Source organism: Fusarium oxysporum, chromosome III, assembly GCF_013085055.1.
Source record: "Fusarium oxysporum Fo47 chromosome III, complete sequence".
NCBI lineage: Eukaryota > Fungi > Ascomycota > Sordariomycetes > Hypocreales > Nectriaceae > Fusarium > Fusarium oxysporum.
Window position 1 is genome coordinate 155,790 of NC_072842.1, and position 16,706 is coordinate 172,495.

The following is a 16,706-nucleotide window of genomic DNA, read 5'->3' on the forward strand; positions in this document are numbered from 1 at the left end:
TATCTAACTGGACCCGAGCTTGGAATTCAGTTCAGTCTTGTTCAACAAGGTCATCGGCATTTGTCGATCCTCAATCCTAGAGACAACGCCTACGAGAAATTAGGTAACTATCTTCTGGACTAATATGAGTTAGATTCGCAGTACCTAAGATGATCAAACACACTGAGGTTCCAATGCAGGGCTACTCTATTGCATGTCTATTGCATTACTCAAGTAGCGTTCTCCTTTGATCTCGCTAACCTCATTAAGTCCGGAATCGACAAGTGAAGGAAAGGCTACGAGATATTGCGAATCGACAACGGGTTACTTTCTCAAGACTCGGAGATGCTAATGAGGTGGCTGACCCAACAAAGCAAGTTCGAACTGAAAATATTTGATGCCCCTGCACATGTTCTGTACCCCACACTTCGAATACGAGGATTGCCGTTGGGGGATTGTGGGGTAAGCCTTAGTGTGAAATAGCAAGAAGTCATAGATGAAGTCTAAAATCAGTGACATAGCATTGGCTCCGGACTCTCGGGACTCGGATGAAGACTCGGCAAGTGTGAAGATTGAGATGGGTCCTTGAGAAACACCACTACAACACCATCGCCAAGAAAATAAACCTTGATATCATGCTTCCAGCTCTTTTTTTGATCGGTTGTTTCACCACGGTGGCAGCTTCCAATGGCGTCATCAATCCAGGGGCCCCTTTATATGACACCGACGGGAGAAGTCTACAAGCCCATGGCGCTGGTCTGCTTGAGGTTAATGGCACTTACTACCTCATTGGGGAAAACAAGACAAGAACTACCAGCAATCCTCGAGGCAACCTATTCAACAGTGTGGCGGTATGTTCCTAATCGTCCCAAAGGCCAGCCTCTCAGCGCATAGCATAGCTCACTGAAGGATAAATAGTGTTACAGTTCCAAAGATCTACTCTCGTGGGAGTTTCAGAACAATCTTCTGACAAACACCAATCCTCACCCAGATCTAGCGCCGGATCGTGTGATTGAGCGCCCAAAGGCTATATACAACGAGGAGACGGGCAAATATGTGATGTGGATGCACGTTGACAGTTCGGATTATGGGGATGCCCGGTCTGGTGTTGCCGTGTCTGACACACCCTGTGGAGACTATGAGTACCTCGGCAGCCTGCGACCAGAAGGCCACATTGCTCGCGATATGACCCTTTTTGTTGATGATGACAGTACTGCCTATCTTGTTGCTGAAGATAGAAAAGAAGGTACCCACTTCTTCCAGCTGTCTGACAACTATACAGTGGTTGATTCTTTGGTCGCTACCATTCCATACTCATTCATGTCAGCACTGGAAGCACCAGCTGTTGTGAAAACTGATGGAGTGTACTACTTCTTCGGGAGCCACTTGACTGGTTGGTCGACGGTACGTTCACATCGCTATCTTTCAGGTCTCATACGCTAAAGGCTTTCAGAATAACAACCAATATACAACGACCGAGGACCTCAAGGGATCGTGGTCCAAACCTGCAACCTTTGCGCCAACAGGCAGTAAAACTTGCAATTCCCAGACCACATTCGTCTTTCGAACGGCCGCTGGCAAATTCGTTTACATGGGCGACAGATGGAACAAGAATGAGCTGGACAAGTCTGGGTATATTTGGGAACCGTTGGACATTGATGTTGAAGCAAGGAACGCTTCAATGTCGTGCAGAACGACTTGGCAGCTGTCCGAAGTAGGACTATAAGAGACAGTATAATCAATATTGAAGAGATTGACTATTCAAGAGGGTTCTATGATGAACGTGCCATGTATTTACTTGATTCAAATACTTTCTAGTACAAATCCGTATGACTCAGGTTTAACCTTGACTAATAAATCATCCCGCACACCAGGTCCACACGTAGCGCTACCAACACCAGCGACCCTCGGACTCAGATTAAGAAGTGTCGCGTCTTCGCGAACCAGATCACAAGGATGCTTTGCGTTCTCGATAGTCTGATCTGACAGACGGCCGCCAGTCCAGTTGAAGGTGCTGGCATCAAGCCTGGAGGCTTTGATTCCGTGACCATCTGCATCCACAAGGCGCACCCAACGCGTTTCCATTCTGTTTCCGTTCCCTTGGGGCACATCATATGGAACTTCGAGGTCATCAACAGCCGAAGACCAAATTCCAATGGCTTGTGAGTGTTTCTTATCAGGGTAAGACTCGCCCGGACCGCGACCGAACCACGAGGCTTGGCTAAGACTCTTGGGCAATCTGATGTTCAGACCAACTCGCGGTACGTCGACTGGGAACACTCCCTTGGGCTTGAGGTCAAGGTTTATCGACAAGACGCCTTTTGATGATATGTGGTAGACAGTGTGAATGTCGTATCCCCATCCCAAAACCGGTGGCGCAAAGTAGGTCTTGGTCTCGATACTGACACCTGAGCCGTCTTCGCTTTTCTCGACCTTGAACGACCTCAGCTGAGAAGTCATTCGGTGAACACCATAGTCCTTCCATACGCTGACCGCGCTATCCTTGTCGTTGTCTGTCGGCGCGCGCCAGAAGCATGGATAAATTGCTGCACGAGTGACTGGATCAACTTCGAGAAGGTCTGATTCGCGAGACCATTTGGTGATGTAGCCTCGTACACGATCGAAATGGATATTCCAGTCCGAGCCGGACATTTCAACCTTGGTTCGAGTTTCGACAACCTTGACACTTCCAGAGGAAGTTGACAGACTGGCGGGAATACTGGGTTGTCTGTTGGCGGAGATCTTATGCTGGAAACATGCAACTTCATGCGAAGCTGGTGCCCACGAGGTAGATTCCTTGAGAGCAAAGGATACGCTCAAGAAAACTTCCTCGCCATGATCTGAGTACTGGGTCAGGTCGATGGGCAGATCAAGCTTTACAGTATTCCATGGTTGGGCGCTTGGAACTGCAAGTTTTCCTGACTCGAGGAGGGATACCCTAATTATCCTTGGTTAGCTTCGTCTCTCTATAGTTGAATGCTGTCTTACTTGTCGCCATATGCCTTGATGGCATACTTTGCCTCCAAATGGTCCAGGCCGATAAAGTCATACTCATTAGTGATGAACACCTTGCCATCCTCGTACTTGAAGTTGATGGGTTGGAATACTCTCTTGAGCTCAATCAGGCCTGGGGTCGGTTTGTGCTCGCTATTACAGAGACCATCCATGACAAATGTGGAATCGTTTGGCTCGTCACCAAAGTCACCTCCATAAGCATAGTAGCCGTCCTTGTGCAAGAGGCCGTGGTTGGCCCATTCCCAGATGAAGCCACCCTGGAGGCGTTTGTACTTGCGGAATGCGTCTTGGTAATCATCCAGACCGCCAGGGCCATTACCCATAGCGTGAGCGTATTCGCAAAGAATCACGGGCTTCTCCCACTGCCCATCCTTGATCCCGTCGATTTCAACATGTCTCTTGAGTCGATCTTGATCAGGATACATGTAAGAGTACATATCAGTCTCTTGTGCTTTGATGTCGCCTTCGTAGTGGATAAGTCGGTCATCGATACTTCGTGCATACTCGATCATCGCTACATGGTTAACGCCGTAGAAGGACTCATTGCCAAGAGACCATGAGAAGATACAAGGATGGTTCTTGTCCCTCTGCATCATCTGTACCATCCTGTCGAGGTAGGACTCTCGCCATTCGGGATTATCAGAGGTGAATTGGGCTGCTTTAGGGAAGAACTCTTCCTTGCTTCCCTCGTAATCCAGATATGGAGCAGGCGTGACGTGTTGAGTGACAACATCATAGAAGCCATGACACTCTAGGTCAGCTTCGTCCATGACCCAGAATCCCAGCTCGTCAGCCAAGTCATACAACCAGGGCTGGCCAGGATAATGACTTGTGCGGAGGGCATTTATGTTGTGCTGCTTCATGAGCAGCAGATCTTGCTTGAGAAACTCATATGGAACCGCCCTTCCATGGATTGGATGGTGGTCATGTCTGTTCGTGCCCCGAAGGAGAATTGGAGAGCCGTTGACAGTGATGAGGCCCTCTTTTAGTTCGATCTTGCGGAAGCCAACGTTCTGTGCAATGGTCTGGATTGACTCTCCTCCCTGTGTCTGGAGAGATATCTCGAGCTGGTAAAGGTAAGGGCTCTCGGCAGTCCACTTCTTTGGATTTGAAACAGGAAGTTCAAACTTGACCTTCCTGTTGGCATCGACAGTCTTGCGTGTTGAGCCAACTTCGATACCTCCATCTCGAAGAATAAGAAGAAGTTCAGGTGTTGATGGGTCAGGCTGATTCAGGGTGACATCGACTTGAAGAACGGCATTCTCGTAGGTATCATCGAGGTTTGTCTTGACAAAGAAGTCTTCAATCCTGTCTTGTCCAGGGAGTGCCAATAAAGTCACATCGCGGAAGATACCTGATAGCCACCACTGGTCTTGGTCCTCGATATATGATGCCTCGCACCATTGATAGACTCTCACTACCAGTTCGTTTTCATTGTCCTTCTTGGCGATGCCTGTGATGTCGAATTCCGCAGCGTTGCGACTACCTTGCGAATATCCGACAAAGGAGCCATTCAGCCAGACGTGATATGCGCTATCAACACCGTCAAAACGCAGTCGAAGTTGAGATGTGCTATCCCATTCAGTGGGAACCTTGAAGTGTCGCCGATAGGTCCCCGTGGGGTTCTCGGTTGGTATGTAAGGAGGGTTTGATGGAAACGGAAATTGGACATTGGTGTAGTGCGGATGGCCATGCCCTTGCAATTGCCAATGGCCCGGGACATTGATCGCGGACCAAGTCTCTTCGGGGCTCCCGTCCTTTGGGGGGTATTCTGAAGCTTCTAAGGGCGTTGGAGCGTATTGGAAGTCCCAAGTTCCATTGAGCAAGAGATGCGTAGGAGGTAACCAGTAGGCCCTGGGAGCAAGCCTATTCCTCTGTATCACCTCGAGAGTTTCGTAATCTGGCTTGTCCATGGTTAAATCTATCATAGAAAATTGACCCTTGCTTAAACGAAAACTAGGGCTTGTTTGTATGTGCGTTGAGAAACAATGGAGTTATAGGCACACTAATAAAACCAGAAACCTGCCATGGAGTTTGGTGATGACAATCGGTGGATTGATTGAGGGGGACGATAAGATGAAAGCCCCCACTTTCGCCGAAAAAAGCCGGCGAGCCGACCTTCCGCAGCAATGACTCGAGCGAGATGCAGGAAACCCCTCATTTGCGAAGCTAGCATAAACACTATAGGTTAGATGGCCGAGTTTTCACAATAATCAGCATAATGAGAATCTAAGATGGGAATGCTTTGTGAGCAATTACTGCTTTCTTGAAAATTGGTACTAGTTGAACCTAACTTCAACAAACTGCATACAGAATGTGCATATCGCCTTCCAAAAACCTGAGTTGATTGGGACTTTCCATCTTATTCTGTTGGCTTATTATATCTCGCTAGAACATCATGATCTCTCATTGTCAATTGACCGAATTATTTCTGCTTAATACTGAAGACTCAATGAATTATACTCTGGCCTCGGCTTCCCACATAAACTGATTGCCCCAATCTATCTATATCGACCCTCGCTTCTCAGTCTCGATAACTTGAACAGTCTTTTCCGTGTTCTTCAGAACCTCTCCGACCAGTCTGTCTCCCATCTCGGGACCATCGAGCACCAATGCTGTCTCCTCCAGGCTCAGGCCACGCGTCTCGACAAACAGGAAGTAGACGACAAGAGCCTCTACAGCCAACCAGACATCGTAAGTAATGTAATACTTCCAGCCCGAGTTCGTGACACCAATTGGGTTGGCGTATTGATTGAAGATAAGAGCGCAGGCCACAAACAGGTTGTACAAGACAAGGCCTCTTGCACGAAGGTTGAAAGGAAGGATTTCAACAACATAAGTGACTTGGAGAACACCCCAACCTGCTGTGAAGAAGACATTGAAGAGGAAGATCATGGCAAGAACACCCTTGGCGATGCCACTTGGGCCTCCAGTTCCGTCTTCATTGAGGTCGGTGGACATCTCGTAGGTCGCCTCAAGGGCGGTCCAGACAACGTAGGTTGCCAGTGAACCAAGAGTCGAGAAAAGGAACAAGGCGCGGCGAGGGATGCGGTTGACGAGAAGGGAAAATACAACACCCCAGAACAATCCCCAGACGGTCAGTAACGCATTGATGAGTGTCTGTGTCTCCTGAGATCGGTAACCAATCGAGTTGAGAATCAAAGTCAAGTAGTAGCTAATCAGACCATTGCCACTCCATTGACTAAAGAAGCCGACTGCGAGAATGATGAAGAAACGATGGCGGTTACCCCTGGTCTTGAAGAAAGATAGGTAGCTGGTGGAACTCATAGCGTCGTTCTCCAAGCGAATGGCAGTTCGGATCTCCTCCATCTCGACAGCTACTGCGGGATTGCTGCTGTCTCCGTTGGCGTGATACTTGATAAGAAGCTTCTCGGCCTCAGGCTCGCGCTCTTGGGCCACCAGCCATCGAGGGGACTCGTCGATGAGGAAGCATAGACCAAGCTGTAAGAAACTGGATAATGCTTGAAGGATGGAAGGAATGCGCCAAGCCCAGTCGCTGTTGATTCTGAAGGTGCCGTAAGTGATCCAAGCTGCAGAAAGAGCACCAAGACCCCAAAGAGTGTTGTAGATAGAAACCATAGGCGCTCGTTGAGTGGGATACGCCAACTCCATAATCAGAACAGGCGCAGCTGTGATGTTCAGAGCCAAGCCGAAACCGAGAATACCTCTAGCAGCAATGAACATTCCCGTATTCTGGGCTCCACCTTGAAGACCAACACCGAGAAGCATGATAGTCGCTCCAACAACAAGGCCAGGGCGACGACCATATTTATCGCAGAACCAGGCACAAAATGGCAAGGCTGCGAGTTGGCCGATGTTCTGAATTGCGTTCAAGCTGAGGTGGGTTAGGTTAGTTATGGAGCCAAGAGACTTGACAAGGTGCCAAGATTTAAGCCTCAACGGTCAAGACTTACATGGCGAGTTTATTGGCATCGGGATTGTTGAAGGATGCCTTCCACGTATCCAAGCTCTGCAATCCATTCATCATACCTAACAAAGTGGTGAGTAAATGTGAGCTGATACCAATTGATTAGGCTGAGCACTTACTTCCATCATAACCAGTGGCATAACTGGAGATGAGCGAAAGACAGAGAATCGCATTGAGTTTGAGGATGCCCTTGTTGGTCAGCCAGCCAAACCAGCCAGCGGCCAATTGGTCGTCGAGGGCAAGTGAAGCCTGTGCTTGAACCATTGTGATGCGATGATGAGACGAGGTTTGACTGGAGACGTGCAGAATGAGAGAGGGGAGGCAAGGTAGCATTATCTACCATCTGAGCCCGATACCGTATCTCTTGTGGGCCGGTGTTCCCCGCGACGTTACTATTATCGGACCCCCATGGGGGCGAGCTAGCTTAGTCCCCAGAGTGCACGCGACCATGATAGACAAGGATGGAAGTGATTAGCATCGGAGAGTCCACCGAACTTTGCCGGAGCCAATCTCGAGCCGTTTTCTAGCCTGCGAGGTTAGTGCTATCATCTGATCAGGGTCCAACCAGGCACTCGGAGCCGAAATTCCAAGCGAAAATAAGTCCCTCGTGTTGGGTAACGAAGTTAGAGTTTGGACTTTTGACATGCATGCTCAAGGAATTGGACCTGAGTCATTACAGTTGTCAGGCCGCATTCATCAATAAGCTGGCGTAGATGTGTCCTTTTAGCTACAGCAGTACAAAAGAAACATTTCTTCAAGAAACAAGTATAACACAAATGAACGGAACAATTGCGCATCAATTCCGTGTTTATCCACTCAGAGACAGAGATTGTTGAACCTGCATGAACTTTTGCAGCCCCATCAACAGCTGGGGCCGCTATCAAGTGTGGAGTGACCGTTCATCAGCTGTTTCCTAGCCTGATTTATCTAGTCTAGACGATGAATGGCAAGGTCAGAATGCGGAGAAGTTCCCAAGAGGGTCAAAATCGCCGGTGTCATTCGCCGGTTTTGCCCATCCCATCCCAAGGGTCTGGAAACGATCTGGGGAAAGACGCTGTTGATCAGGAGTCATGTTAAGAGGGGCTGATTGTCCACTCATTTCTCTGTCTTTCGGGTTACAGGTCCGTTGTCTGTTTTTGCCGTATCACTTCAACCTGAGACATTCAATATGGGTCTTCTTTCACTCGCTACCACTTTCTTGGCCTTTGGCTCTGCGGCGTCTGCAGCGAGCCTGGCCAAGCGCAACAGCAATAGCCAGAAGCTTACACCAGGTTTGTGTCACCGTTCTACTTCGTGCAACTTGTGTTGACAAATTCTACAGCTGCACAGAGCCTGTTCGATTACTCTATGCAGGTATCGGATTCCCGTTATGACTCAAGCTATGGTTATGTCTGGTACCAGGACAATGGTCAATGGTCTGTCCGCTTTACGGCCTGGCACATTCCAGGACTGCTGCATCGCGCCAAGGGCGATGATGTGAAGACTGCTGTCAAGGCCATCGAAAATGTGTAAGTCAGATTCTCACCAGCCCCAACAAAATCACTTGACTGACTTCGATACCAGCTTGGCAAACCAGCTGAACAGCGACTTCAACTCGGCTTGGTATGGTACTTTTAAGCTCTCGCCGGATGAGCCTGACCCTACCCCTAATGGCCCTCTCTACCCTCCTACTATCTATGGTAGTTATGATCCCAACTGGAGAGAATTTGTCGGGTAAGTCACAGCAATTCCTTGTCAGTGATGAATTTTTATGCTAACCCTTTTGCCAGTACCCAGCTTATCCAAGTTGTCGAGGAATTCGGCCACCTTCTGCCAGCTGGCCTTGAATCTCGCATCGAGGATGCTCTTGAGGCTGCTGCAATTGGAGGAATGCGTCGCAATGGATCTTTCCCTTTGGACGACAACCTGATTCTTGGTTACTCCAACCCGGGCATCATGCGAGCTCTCACCACTGGTTGGGTCGGAAAGCGTAAGAACAACAAAGTCCTCATCAACTTTGCCAAGGAGCAGGGCAATGATCTCCTGAAGCTTTTCAAGCGAGGCGGCCAGAATGCCTTGTCTGAGTACAATGCACCCAACTACTACGGTATTGACATTTGGGCTCTTGCGGCAAACATTGCATATGGACCCAAGGATGCTCCCATGACCAAGAACTCAGTTTACATCCTGCAAGAGATGTGGAAGGACATTGCTGCTCACTACAACCCTTATCTGGGTAACATGGTCGGACCATACGATCGTGCCTACAGTCGTGATGCCACCACTCATTCTCAGATTCTTTCCATGGTTCTCTGGGGTGTTTACGGACGTGGTGTTGGAGGCCAGCCCCCTCTCGGAGAAGGCGATCTCCTCTACGATATTGCGCAAGGTGCTGCGCTTGCCCTTGTCATGGATGTCATCGCGCCCACAATCTCCAAAGACGCTCAGGCCATCATCAAGTCCAAGGGCAAGTGGAAGGGTACACGGTTCATCAAGAAGACCATCTACGAGGAGCTTGACTCGAACAACCCCCGCCACGTTACCTCTTGGCTCAGTGCTGAGCTCATGATTGGCGGCCAGACCGTCAACGAGACCACGAACAGAGGTAACCAGTATGTCCCAGCCATCGTGCAGTGGGCCTCCGATCCTTCGCACAAGCCTTACCCGTACATGGGCTTCTTCTCGCTGTACCCCAGCGCCTCAACCTTGAACGCAAAGGCCGAAGCAAACAAGTTGACAGTGTCTTACCCCAACACTACTCAGGATGGAACCAACATCTTTACTTTTGCTCTGACTGGTATTCCTCCTTCTTGGACTCTTGGCGGCAAGAACGTTGTCAAGGGCCTTGAGAAGCTGCCATGCCTTGATGTGAACGTCACTGCACCAGGATTGGTAAAGCAGGATGTTGTTTATGGAGCTACACTGAGGGATCACTGGATCTACAACATCTCGTACGCGGTGCCTGAGGGATTCAAGGGTACTCCTAGCGTCACTTTGGACATGACTTATACATGCTAGAATGACAAGGGGCGGGATGCAACACTGAGTAATGGGGCTATTATGTTTCTGTCAGATTATTAGTAGTGTAACATAGCATGTGTCAATAAAGAGGAGTTCGGAAATTTAGAGTTCATCTGGTTCGGTTCGCGACTCATGTACCAAAGGGGGTTCTTTTTGTGGCGTTTGGTGGTTCGCCGCATTTTATCATTTGCCGATAAGGAGCTAACTTGAAGTTGTTAGTGTCCCGTACCCAAGGGACCGGAACCGCAGAATGGCCGTAGTATCCCGGACCAGTGACTGCCGTGAAACTCTGTTTGACTCAGTTTCCGCACCGGCAAAGTTCGGGCTTCTCCTTTGCTTCTATCATACTCCAATGACACAATAGATAGTTTAGCAAGTGATGGAGGAGAAGTGTATAAGTTATAATTGCCAGTTGATTATGAATCGAGATGTAGACTGTGTGCAAGTTAACATTATCCATCACATACTATTGTTCAAATACCTATCCACATTTTAAACCCAAGATGCGTCTCGTAATACGCGAAGGCCCCCAAGAGGCATCTCAATACATCTCTGACTACATTATCAGTAAGCCTTGCCTGCTTATATAAGTCTCCAGTCTAGATTAAACAAGATATGCTGATACTGCAATGTTTCAGACCGCATTCGTGCTTTCAATCCTACATCCGAAAAGCCATTCGTCCTCGGCCTTCCTACCGGAAGCAGCCCTCTCCATATATACAATGACTTGATCAAAGCATACAAAGCTTCCAAGATATCCTTCCAGCATGTCGTGACATTTAATATGGACGAATACGTCGGCCTACCCCGCGAGCATCCCGAGTCATACTACTCTTTCATGCACCACAATCTCTTCAAACACATCGATATCCAACCAGAGAATATTCACTTGCTCAATGGGAATGCCCCTGACCTCTTCGCCGAGTGCTTAGCTTATGAGGATAAGATCAAGTCATTCGGTGGCATCGAGCTCTTCCTTGGAGGTGTAGGAACAGACGGTCATATTGCTTTCAATGAACCAGGCTCTAGTCTTGTCAGCCGAACTCGAATCAAGTCACTTGCATATGAGACCCGGATTGCAAATGCGAGATTCTTTGACAATGATATCGAGGCAGTGCCGGACATGGCCTTGACTGTTGGAGTACAGACTGTCATGGATGCACGAGAAGTCGTCATCATTGCCACTGGTGCCTCGAAAGCAATTGCTATTCAGCAAGCGGTAGAGGGTGGAGTCAGCCATCTTTGCACACTCTCGTGCCTCCAGTTACATCCAAAGAGCATGGTGGTGGTGGATAGAGATGCTACCCTCGAGTTGAAGGTAAAGACAGTGAACGTAAGTAAACAGCCCAAGTTGTCGCCATCAACAAGACTGACGAATACAGTATTTTCACGGAGTTGAAAAGACTATCAGGCAGAGGGAGGTCTCGGGTCACCTTCCTCCATCACCCACACTGACAGCTGACGGGGACGAAGACGGTGACCTGAAGCCTGATAACATGGCATCACGTATAGCGCCTACGATGAGGGTTCGGTCTGTGACGTTCCCTGTTGGAATGTGAGGTCAGGTTTCTAGGTAGATTGGTAGTTTTATTTATCCAGGAAATTGTATCTGCTGCAAATTTACTTGATCGAATAATTGCCAAGAGTAATCAAACGTGGGGTCCATGACTGTTGGATGGCCTGGCTGCACGTAAGTAAAATCGGGCGTGCTGATATCTTGGAGGCTGTCCTCAAGTCGCGCAATAAGCTTATCGCAAAGACTTGGCTTGGGTTCGTTCTTTTGTTTTAGAATATCAAGGTGCAACCTGATGTTTCTCATGTCTAGAAAACGGTTAGCGCTTGAACCGAACATATACGATAATGCTTACCATCTATCTCTCCCACTCCCCCTTGTAATCCTTGCAGAACGATCAATGCCGCCCACGTTATCATGATCAAGTCCCAGTTAGCCCAGATGGAGTCATCATGCTGGTGAAGCTTTAGAGTCGCCCTCGCTGACAGGAGGAGCTCTTCCTGCTCATTTGACGTTATGCTATGCGCCCAAAGATTGCCGCTTCTAGCAGGATGGTAGATTGATAGCACAAGTAGTCGATGCAGGACATATTGACGAAGAACCAACTTGCTGCTTTGGTCATCAGGTTCTGTCATCTTCCCCTTGAACTCCTGAAGCCAGTCATCTAGTTGCTTTGCCCAATCTTTGATAAGTATTCCATCAATGGCAGTGAAACTTGTGGCTGAACCATGGTAGCTCAGGCTAGATTCCTGGAAGCAGGACCAGATAGTTGGTAATCTTCGCCCAGTAAAGTGACTCAACCCGGTATGCATCATACGGGAAAGCTTGTATAACTGATCCAGTGGTGACATGCGTAAAATTGGAAGCGGTGCTTCAATGGGAATCACTGGACAGGACAGATAAATCGATGAGTGCTCCAAGTCAACGATCTGAATGCCGCTGAATAGTTTGCGCCATTCTCTTGACGTGTCATCAACATGAGCAGGGCAATAGTCCAGCATCAGCCGGTAGCCAATGGCAATCCAGTTTCCAGTTTCCTTTATATTACCCTCTGTCAGCAAACCAGCAAGGACTATACCAAGGACAGTCTGGAAAGCCCACTCCTCTTGGGAGACAGTTGACTCTCGAGGCGTCCCAATCTCACTGCTGGGTATGCTCAGTTGAGCGATGGCGTTGCATAAAACGGTGAAGAATTGGGGAGCAATTTCTAACACGTCCGGTGGCCCACGACTGCTTGAACAGTAGAGAATGGATGCAAGTAGGATTGGCTGCGGCGTCGAAAATGTTTGCTTGTCGGGCATGAAATGCAGCCCTGGCATCCTGTCATGAAAGCTGGAACAAATACACGTTACTAATGACTTTTACAATGGAAAGAGAGTAAACGTACGAGGACCAGAGCGACTCAATAGTATCACGTTGCCAAATCGATGGTGGCACGGCTGGGGAGCACCTCTGTAGGAGTACAATCGCATTCCAGAGTGGTCCATCGGGGGTTGGCTCTGGTGACTGCTCGGAAACAGCAGAGAACATTCCCACAGCACCAAAATCCATATCACCATCAGCTACAATGGATAGTCTTTCCTCGACAACCTTTAACCTAGATAGGACATTGTTCTTGAAGTCTAGATCCAGAGTCCCTGAGAGCGAGGGTAACTGAGCTGCATTCGCTCTGGGCACAAACACACAAGGAAGTCCTGCTCGGCGACATCGACGACATGCTTCACTGCTACCCTGGAGGACGCATTTCATCTTTTGCTTCCGGCAGTTTACTTGGCAGCTTAATCAGCATTCGATGTCTTGGGATCATCTGGTGCCCAATAGGTCCAGAGACAGGGGGGTACCCACTGCATGCTTTGCGGGCCTTGAGTGCTGAAGCATCATCTGGGGCGTCGCGGTCCAGAGGACGGGAATCTTCGCCGAATGTCATGGTCGAGTGTCAGAGTGGACGTGGATGTCTGCTCTGCTCAGTGGATGTGCATATGCAAAGTGGATGAAGCAAGAAATGTGCGGGGAGGAGAGTAACGGCGAAGTGACCGATATTTCCCTGGTGTCTTATCAAGCTAGTCACCCCTGGTCTAGTACAAATGTGGCCACTCATCCCGGCGTTGGCCGCTACCGGGCCGGACTTTGCCGCGAAGCCTGGCGATGGGATTGCACCATTCTGGTCCATGCGGATTGAGCTGACTGCGGAATTATTAACAGTTTTGGTATTAGTCCTTGACCTTGCCTCTACAATGCGTACCGTACTCATTGTTTCCATCTTTACGTATTCTTTTGCCTGTCTTGCTTTGCCATGTTGGAGGATGGCTTAGGGGACAGCCAGCAGGCAACTGTTCAATCGGTTGCCCAAGAGTTCGAGGTTGGGAGTGAGAAAATACAGGAGATAACGAATTACTTTGTTAAGCAGATAAGTATGTATTGTGTCTTGCTATCTCGTGTATATCTACTGACCCAACCTATCAGAACATGGTTTGAAAGACAAGCATGCTTATCAGATACCCTCTTTTGTCACACAAATCCCCAGTGGCCGAGAGAAGGGCCTTTTTCTTGCAGTCGACTTGGGCGGTACAAATTGTCGAGTTTGTGCTGTTACGCTTCATGGCGACTCGACTTTCGATGTGTTTCAGAGGAAGCACCTTGTCCCTCATGATATTCGAGTGCATTCAAGTCATAAACCTCTATTCCATTTCATCGCCTTGAAGATCCAAGACCTTCTTCGTGAGCATAAGAGTAGTGGGAGTAGTGACAGTTTGGAGGCATGCTTCAATCTTGGCTTCACATTCAGCTTCACTTGTGAACAGACATCCATTTCTAGCGGCACCCTCGTTCACTGGGACAAAGGATGGGATATCCCAAGCACCCTGGGTCAAGATCCTTGCGCGTTACTACAGGAAGCGATTGATGAGATCTCATTACCAGTGCGAGTTCGCGTTTTGGCCAACGATGCAGTCGGAACGCTGCTTACTAGAGCATATACCTCGAAAACGAAGAACTCTACCTTGGCATCTATAATCCTCGGGACCGGCACAAATGCTGCGTATATTGAGCGCATGTCAAACATCCAGAGACTCGATACAACGGCCGATCGCGCACACCACTCGAATAGTGACGGGTTCATGGTAATCAACACGGAATGGGGATCATGGGACGACGGGCTGAAAGTTCTTCCTCAAACACGGTTCGACAAACTCGTCGATGAGTCTTCTTCAGATCTTGGATGTGGTCTTCTTGAGAAGATGGTCTCCGGCATGTATCTTGGGGAGCTACTGCGCTTGTCACTCTTGGACCTGATGCGCCACGGTGCATTAGACATGTCATTTCCGGATGGAAGCCCCGTTTACATACATATGGGTATCGAAAGCGCATTCTTGTCCAAGATTGCAGAGTCAAAACCAGAGAATTCGCTGTCAGCTTTGTCCTGTATCACCGACACGCTAGTAGCAACAGGTGTGACATCGAGGGACTTGCGAACTATCCAGATGCTGGCTACTGTTATCGTGAAACGATCTGCTCGATTGGTGGGTGCTGGTCTTGCTGCAATTCTCATACAGTCTGGCAGGCTTGATACTTCAGGTATGTCTCAGAAGACGGGCCTGGGAGCTCATACACATCAAATACAAGACAAGTCGACATCAACGCAGATCGGCAGCCGGCGGAACACCTTGACTCGATTTATACGGCGAATGTTTGGCTGCATACGCCCAGAAGAGCCATCACCCATTTCGACAAGCGGATCGTCATATGACTCCAAAGACACCCTCGAGTTTTCAGAACTGGCAGATGAGGTGATTGATATCGCGGTCGATGGCTCACTTTTTGAGTTCCATACTGCTTTCGAGAGCTTTATGCGTACTGCTCTGCACGACGTTGAAGCAATTGGGAAGGCCAACGAAGCAAGGATAAAAATAGAGCTTACAAGAGACGGTTCTGGGACTGGTGCAGCACTCATAGCTGCAGCTGCAGCATAACATATGCATATTGATATAGAAAGTTGAATAGATATTGACCAAAGGAATTTATAACCTTGGTTCTCCTAATAATTGAGATCCCTCAGGAAGCTTATCCCCTTTCCTCAGATAAGAGCTGCATCTGTACAGCATTCTTGTTGTTGCCGAACCCAGAGAGAAAGGCCAAGTGTATATATGCTGCTCTTGGACGAAGTCATCCGACACCACAAAGCCAGCTACTCTATTTCGCAGGCTTGAGAACAAAGTTGTCGAGCTTGAGTGTCAACTTCCCGTCTCCGTCGCCCGTCTCTTGACCTGGCACAATCCAATTGATGACCAAGGTACATTTGCCAACATTAACGTTATAGGGCAGTTTCATCGAGAGGTTCACCCACTGATTCACCTTGTGTGTTCCTCGCTGCACAGGATACCCAAGTGAACTGTTGAAAGAATTGGGTCCAAAGGAGAGTGTTCCTACTTGGCCATCGCCCGCGCGATCGTAGACCCAGATAGTCATTGCAGGGTTGCGGGGATCCAGGCCCTGAGCTGCACCCTTGGGGAGGTACATGGACCATGAAAGCTCGTACTTTCCAAACTTGCAGTTGGTGAAGTTCTGTTCAAGTCTACTGAAACCATAATCATTCTGTGTCTTGGCAAGGCCAGAGATCTGGAGAGCCTGGTCGCTCTTGTAGCCAGAGGCGACAAGTTTCTGGCTTGTGAGCTTCGGATAGTACGGGGAATAGACCCATGGTTCTGGCTCATGTTAGTGGGTTATTCATGGGCAGGTGAATTCACCTAGTAGTAATGGAAGAGTTTGGTAATTATGTTGCTGGTTGTCGACTAGACTTACTAATGGATTTTGACTCGAAGCCGGCGTTTTTGAGCAGGTTTGAAGGATTGGTGCAAGCTCGCTTATCGAGAGACGAAAAGAGGGAGCTGAAGACTCCGGAGGGTGCAGCCAGAGCTGAGGCAGCAACTGCCAATGAGTAGAGAAGCTGTATTTTGACCATAGTGACAATGAGACGATGCAGACTTCGGGCTCTGTCTTGTCGCAGTCTCCAACTAGGAAGTAAAATAATACTTTGAACACTTTTGCAGACCACGCCGTCTTTATAAGAATTGCTAGGCATTGTTGTTAACTCAAGTCAGGCATGTGAGCTCGTGTTTTTCTCACGGCTTTGGTCTCGATCTGTTTGGGCGTTGATCGAGACCTTCACGGCGTTCAGCTAGGCCAGATAGTGACATATAGTGACACAAGCTTGAGAGGCTATTGATAACTAGCTTGTCTTACATGCCAGTTCAG

At 48.7% G+C, this 16,706-nt stretch overlaps 8 protein-coding genes across 8 annotated transcripts; 4 read left to right on the plus strand and 4 right to left on the minus strand.

Moving 5' to 3' along the window:
* Positions 1-614: 614 nt before the first annotated feature.
* Positions 615-1,705, plus strand: FOBCDRAFT_270329 (glycosyl hydrolase; the record flags this gene model as incomplete). Its single annotated transcript, XM_031175096.2, has 3 exons — positions 615-830; positions 898-1,383; positions 1,433-1,705. The coding sequence occupies 3 exons, from the start codon at positions 615-617 to the stop codon at positions 1,703-1,705; spliced, it is 975 nt and encodes a 324-aa protein (XP_031046229.2).
* Positions 1,706-1,767: 62 nt separating this feature from the next.
* FOBCDRAFT_156359 (glycosyl hydrolases family 2, TIM barrel domain-containing protein) lies at positions 1,768-5,012 on the minus strand. The gene is made up of 2 exons (XM_031175097.3): positions 2,968-5,012; positions 1,768-2,917 (listed from the first exon to the last, which is right to left on the minus strand). The coding sequence occupies exons 1-2, from the start codon at positions 4,920-4,922 to the stop codon at positions 1,783-1,785; spliced, it is 3,090 nt and encodes a 1,029-aa protein (XP_031046230.3). The 5' UTR covers positions 4,923-5,012; the 3' UTR covers positions 1,768-1,782.
* A 366-nt stretch (positions 5,013-5,378) lies between these two features.
* Positions 5,379-7,207, minus strand: FOBCDRAFT_316436 (general substrate transporter; the record flags this gene model as incomplete). Its single annotated transcript, XM_031175098.3, has 3 exons — positions 5,379-6,850; positions 6,930-7,005; positions 7,063-7,207. The coding sequence occupies 3 exons, from the start codon at positions 7,205-7,207 to the stop codon at positions 5,500-5,502; spliced, it is 1,572 nt and encodes a 523-aa protein (XP_031046231.2). The 3' UTR covers positions 5,379-5,499.
* Positions 7,208-8,111: 904 nt separating this feature from the next.
* FOBCDRAFT_178002 (uncharacterized protein) lies at positions 8,112-9,975 on the plus strand (the record flags this gene model as incomplete). The annotated part of the gene is made up of 4 exons (XM_031175099.3): positions 8,112-8,214; positions 8,265-8,451; positions 8,507-8,656; positions 8,713-9,975. The coding sequence occupies 4 exons, from the start codon at positions 8,112-8,114 to the stop codon at positions 9,938-9,940; spliced, it is 1,668 nt and encodes a 555-aa protein (XP_031046232.2). The 3' UTR covers positions 9,941-9,975.
* Positions 9,976-10,446: 471 nt separating this feature from the next.
* FOBCDRAFT_237540 (uncharacterized protein) lies at positions 10,447-11,502 on the plus strand (the record flags this gene model as incomplete). Its single annotated transcript, XM_031175100.2, has 3 exons — positions 10,447-10,510; positions 10,582-11,276; positions 11,326-11,502. The coding sequence occupies 3 exons, from the start codon at positions 10,447-10,449 to the stop codon at positions 11,500-11,502; spliced, it is 936 nt and encodes a 311-aa protein (XP_031046233.2).
* A 262-nt stretch (positions 11,503-11,764) lies between these two features.
* On the minus strand, positions 11,765-13,383 carry FOBCDRAFT_178006 (uncharacterized protein; the record flags this gene model as incomplete). Its single annotated transcript, XM_031175101.3, has 3 exons — positions 11,765-12,788; positions 12,844-13,225; positions 13,302-13,383. 3 exons carry the CDS (start codon positions 13,381-13,383, stop codon positions 11,765-11,767), a joined length of 1,488 nt encoding a protein of 495 aa, XP_031046234.3.
* Positions 13,384-13,749: 366 nt separating this feature from the next.
* On the plus strand, positions 13,750-15,424 carry FOBCDRAFT_257877 (uncharacterized protein; the record flags this gene model as incomplete). Its single annotated transcript, XM_031175102.2, has 2 exons — positions 13,750-13,867; positions 13,920-15,424. 2 exons carry the CDS (start codon positions 13,750-13,752, stop codon positions 15,422-15,424), a joined length of 1,623 nt encoding a protein of 540 aa, XP_031046235.2.
* Positions 15,425-15,503: 79 nt separating this feature from the next.
* Positions 15,504-16,463, minus strand: FOBCDRAFT_178010 (uncharacterized protein). The gene is made up of 2 exons (XM_031175103.3): positions 16,254-16,463; positions 15,504-16,156 (listed from the first exon to the last, which is right to left on the minus strand). Exons 1-2 carry the CDS (start codon positions 16,411-16,413, stop codon positions 15,645-15,647), a joined length of 672 nt encoding a protein of 223 aa, XP_031046236.2. The 5' UTR covers positions 16,414-16,463; the 3' UTR covers positions 15,504-15,644.
* Positions 16,464-16,706: the final 243 nt, after the last annotated feature.

What these genes read in the sequence shown, in the direction of transcription:
- FOBCDRAFT_156359 (XM_031175097.3), bottom strand. Translation starts at nt 4,922, where the DNA reads ATGATAGATTTAACCATGGACAAGCCAGATTACGAAACTCTCGAGGTG. An exon ending in ATCAAGGCATATGGCGACAA is followed by an intron (nt 2,918 to 2,967) that starts GTAAGACAGCAT and finishes AAGGATAATTAG; the next exon opens with GGTATCCCTCCTCGAGTCAG.
- FOBCDRAFT_178010 (XM_031175103.3), bottom strand. Translation starts at nt 16,413, where the DNA reads ATGGTCAAAATACAGCTTCTCTACTCATTGGCAGTTGCTGCCTCAGCT. An exon ending in CTTCGAGTCAAAATCCATTA is followed by an intron (nt 16,157 to 16,253) that starts GTAAGTCTAGTC and finishes AACATGAGCCAG; the next exon opens with AACCATGGGTCTATTCCCCG.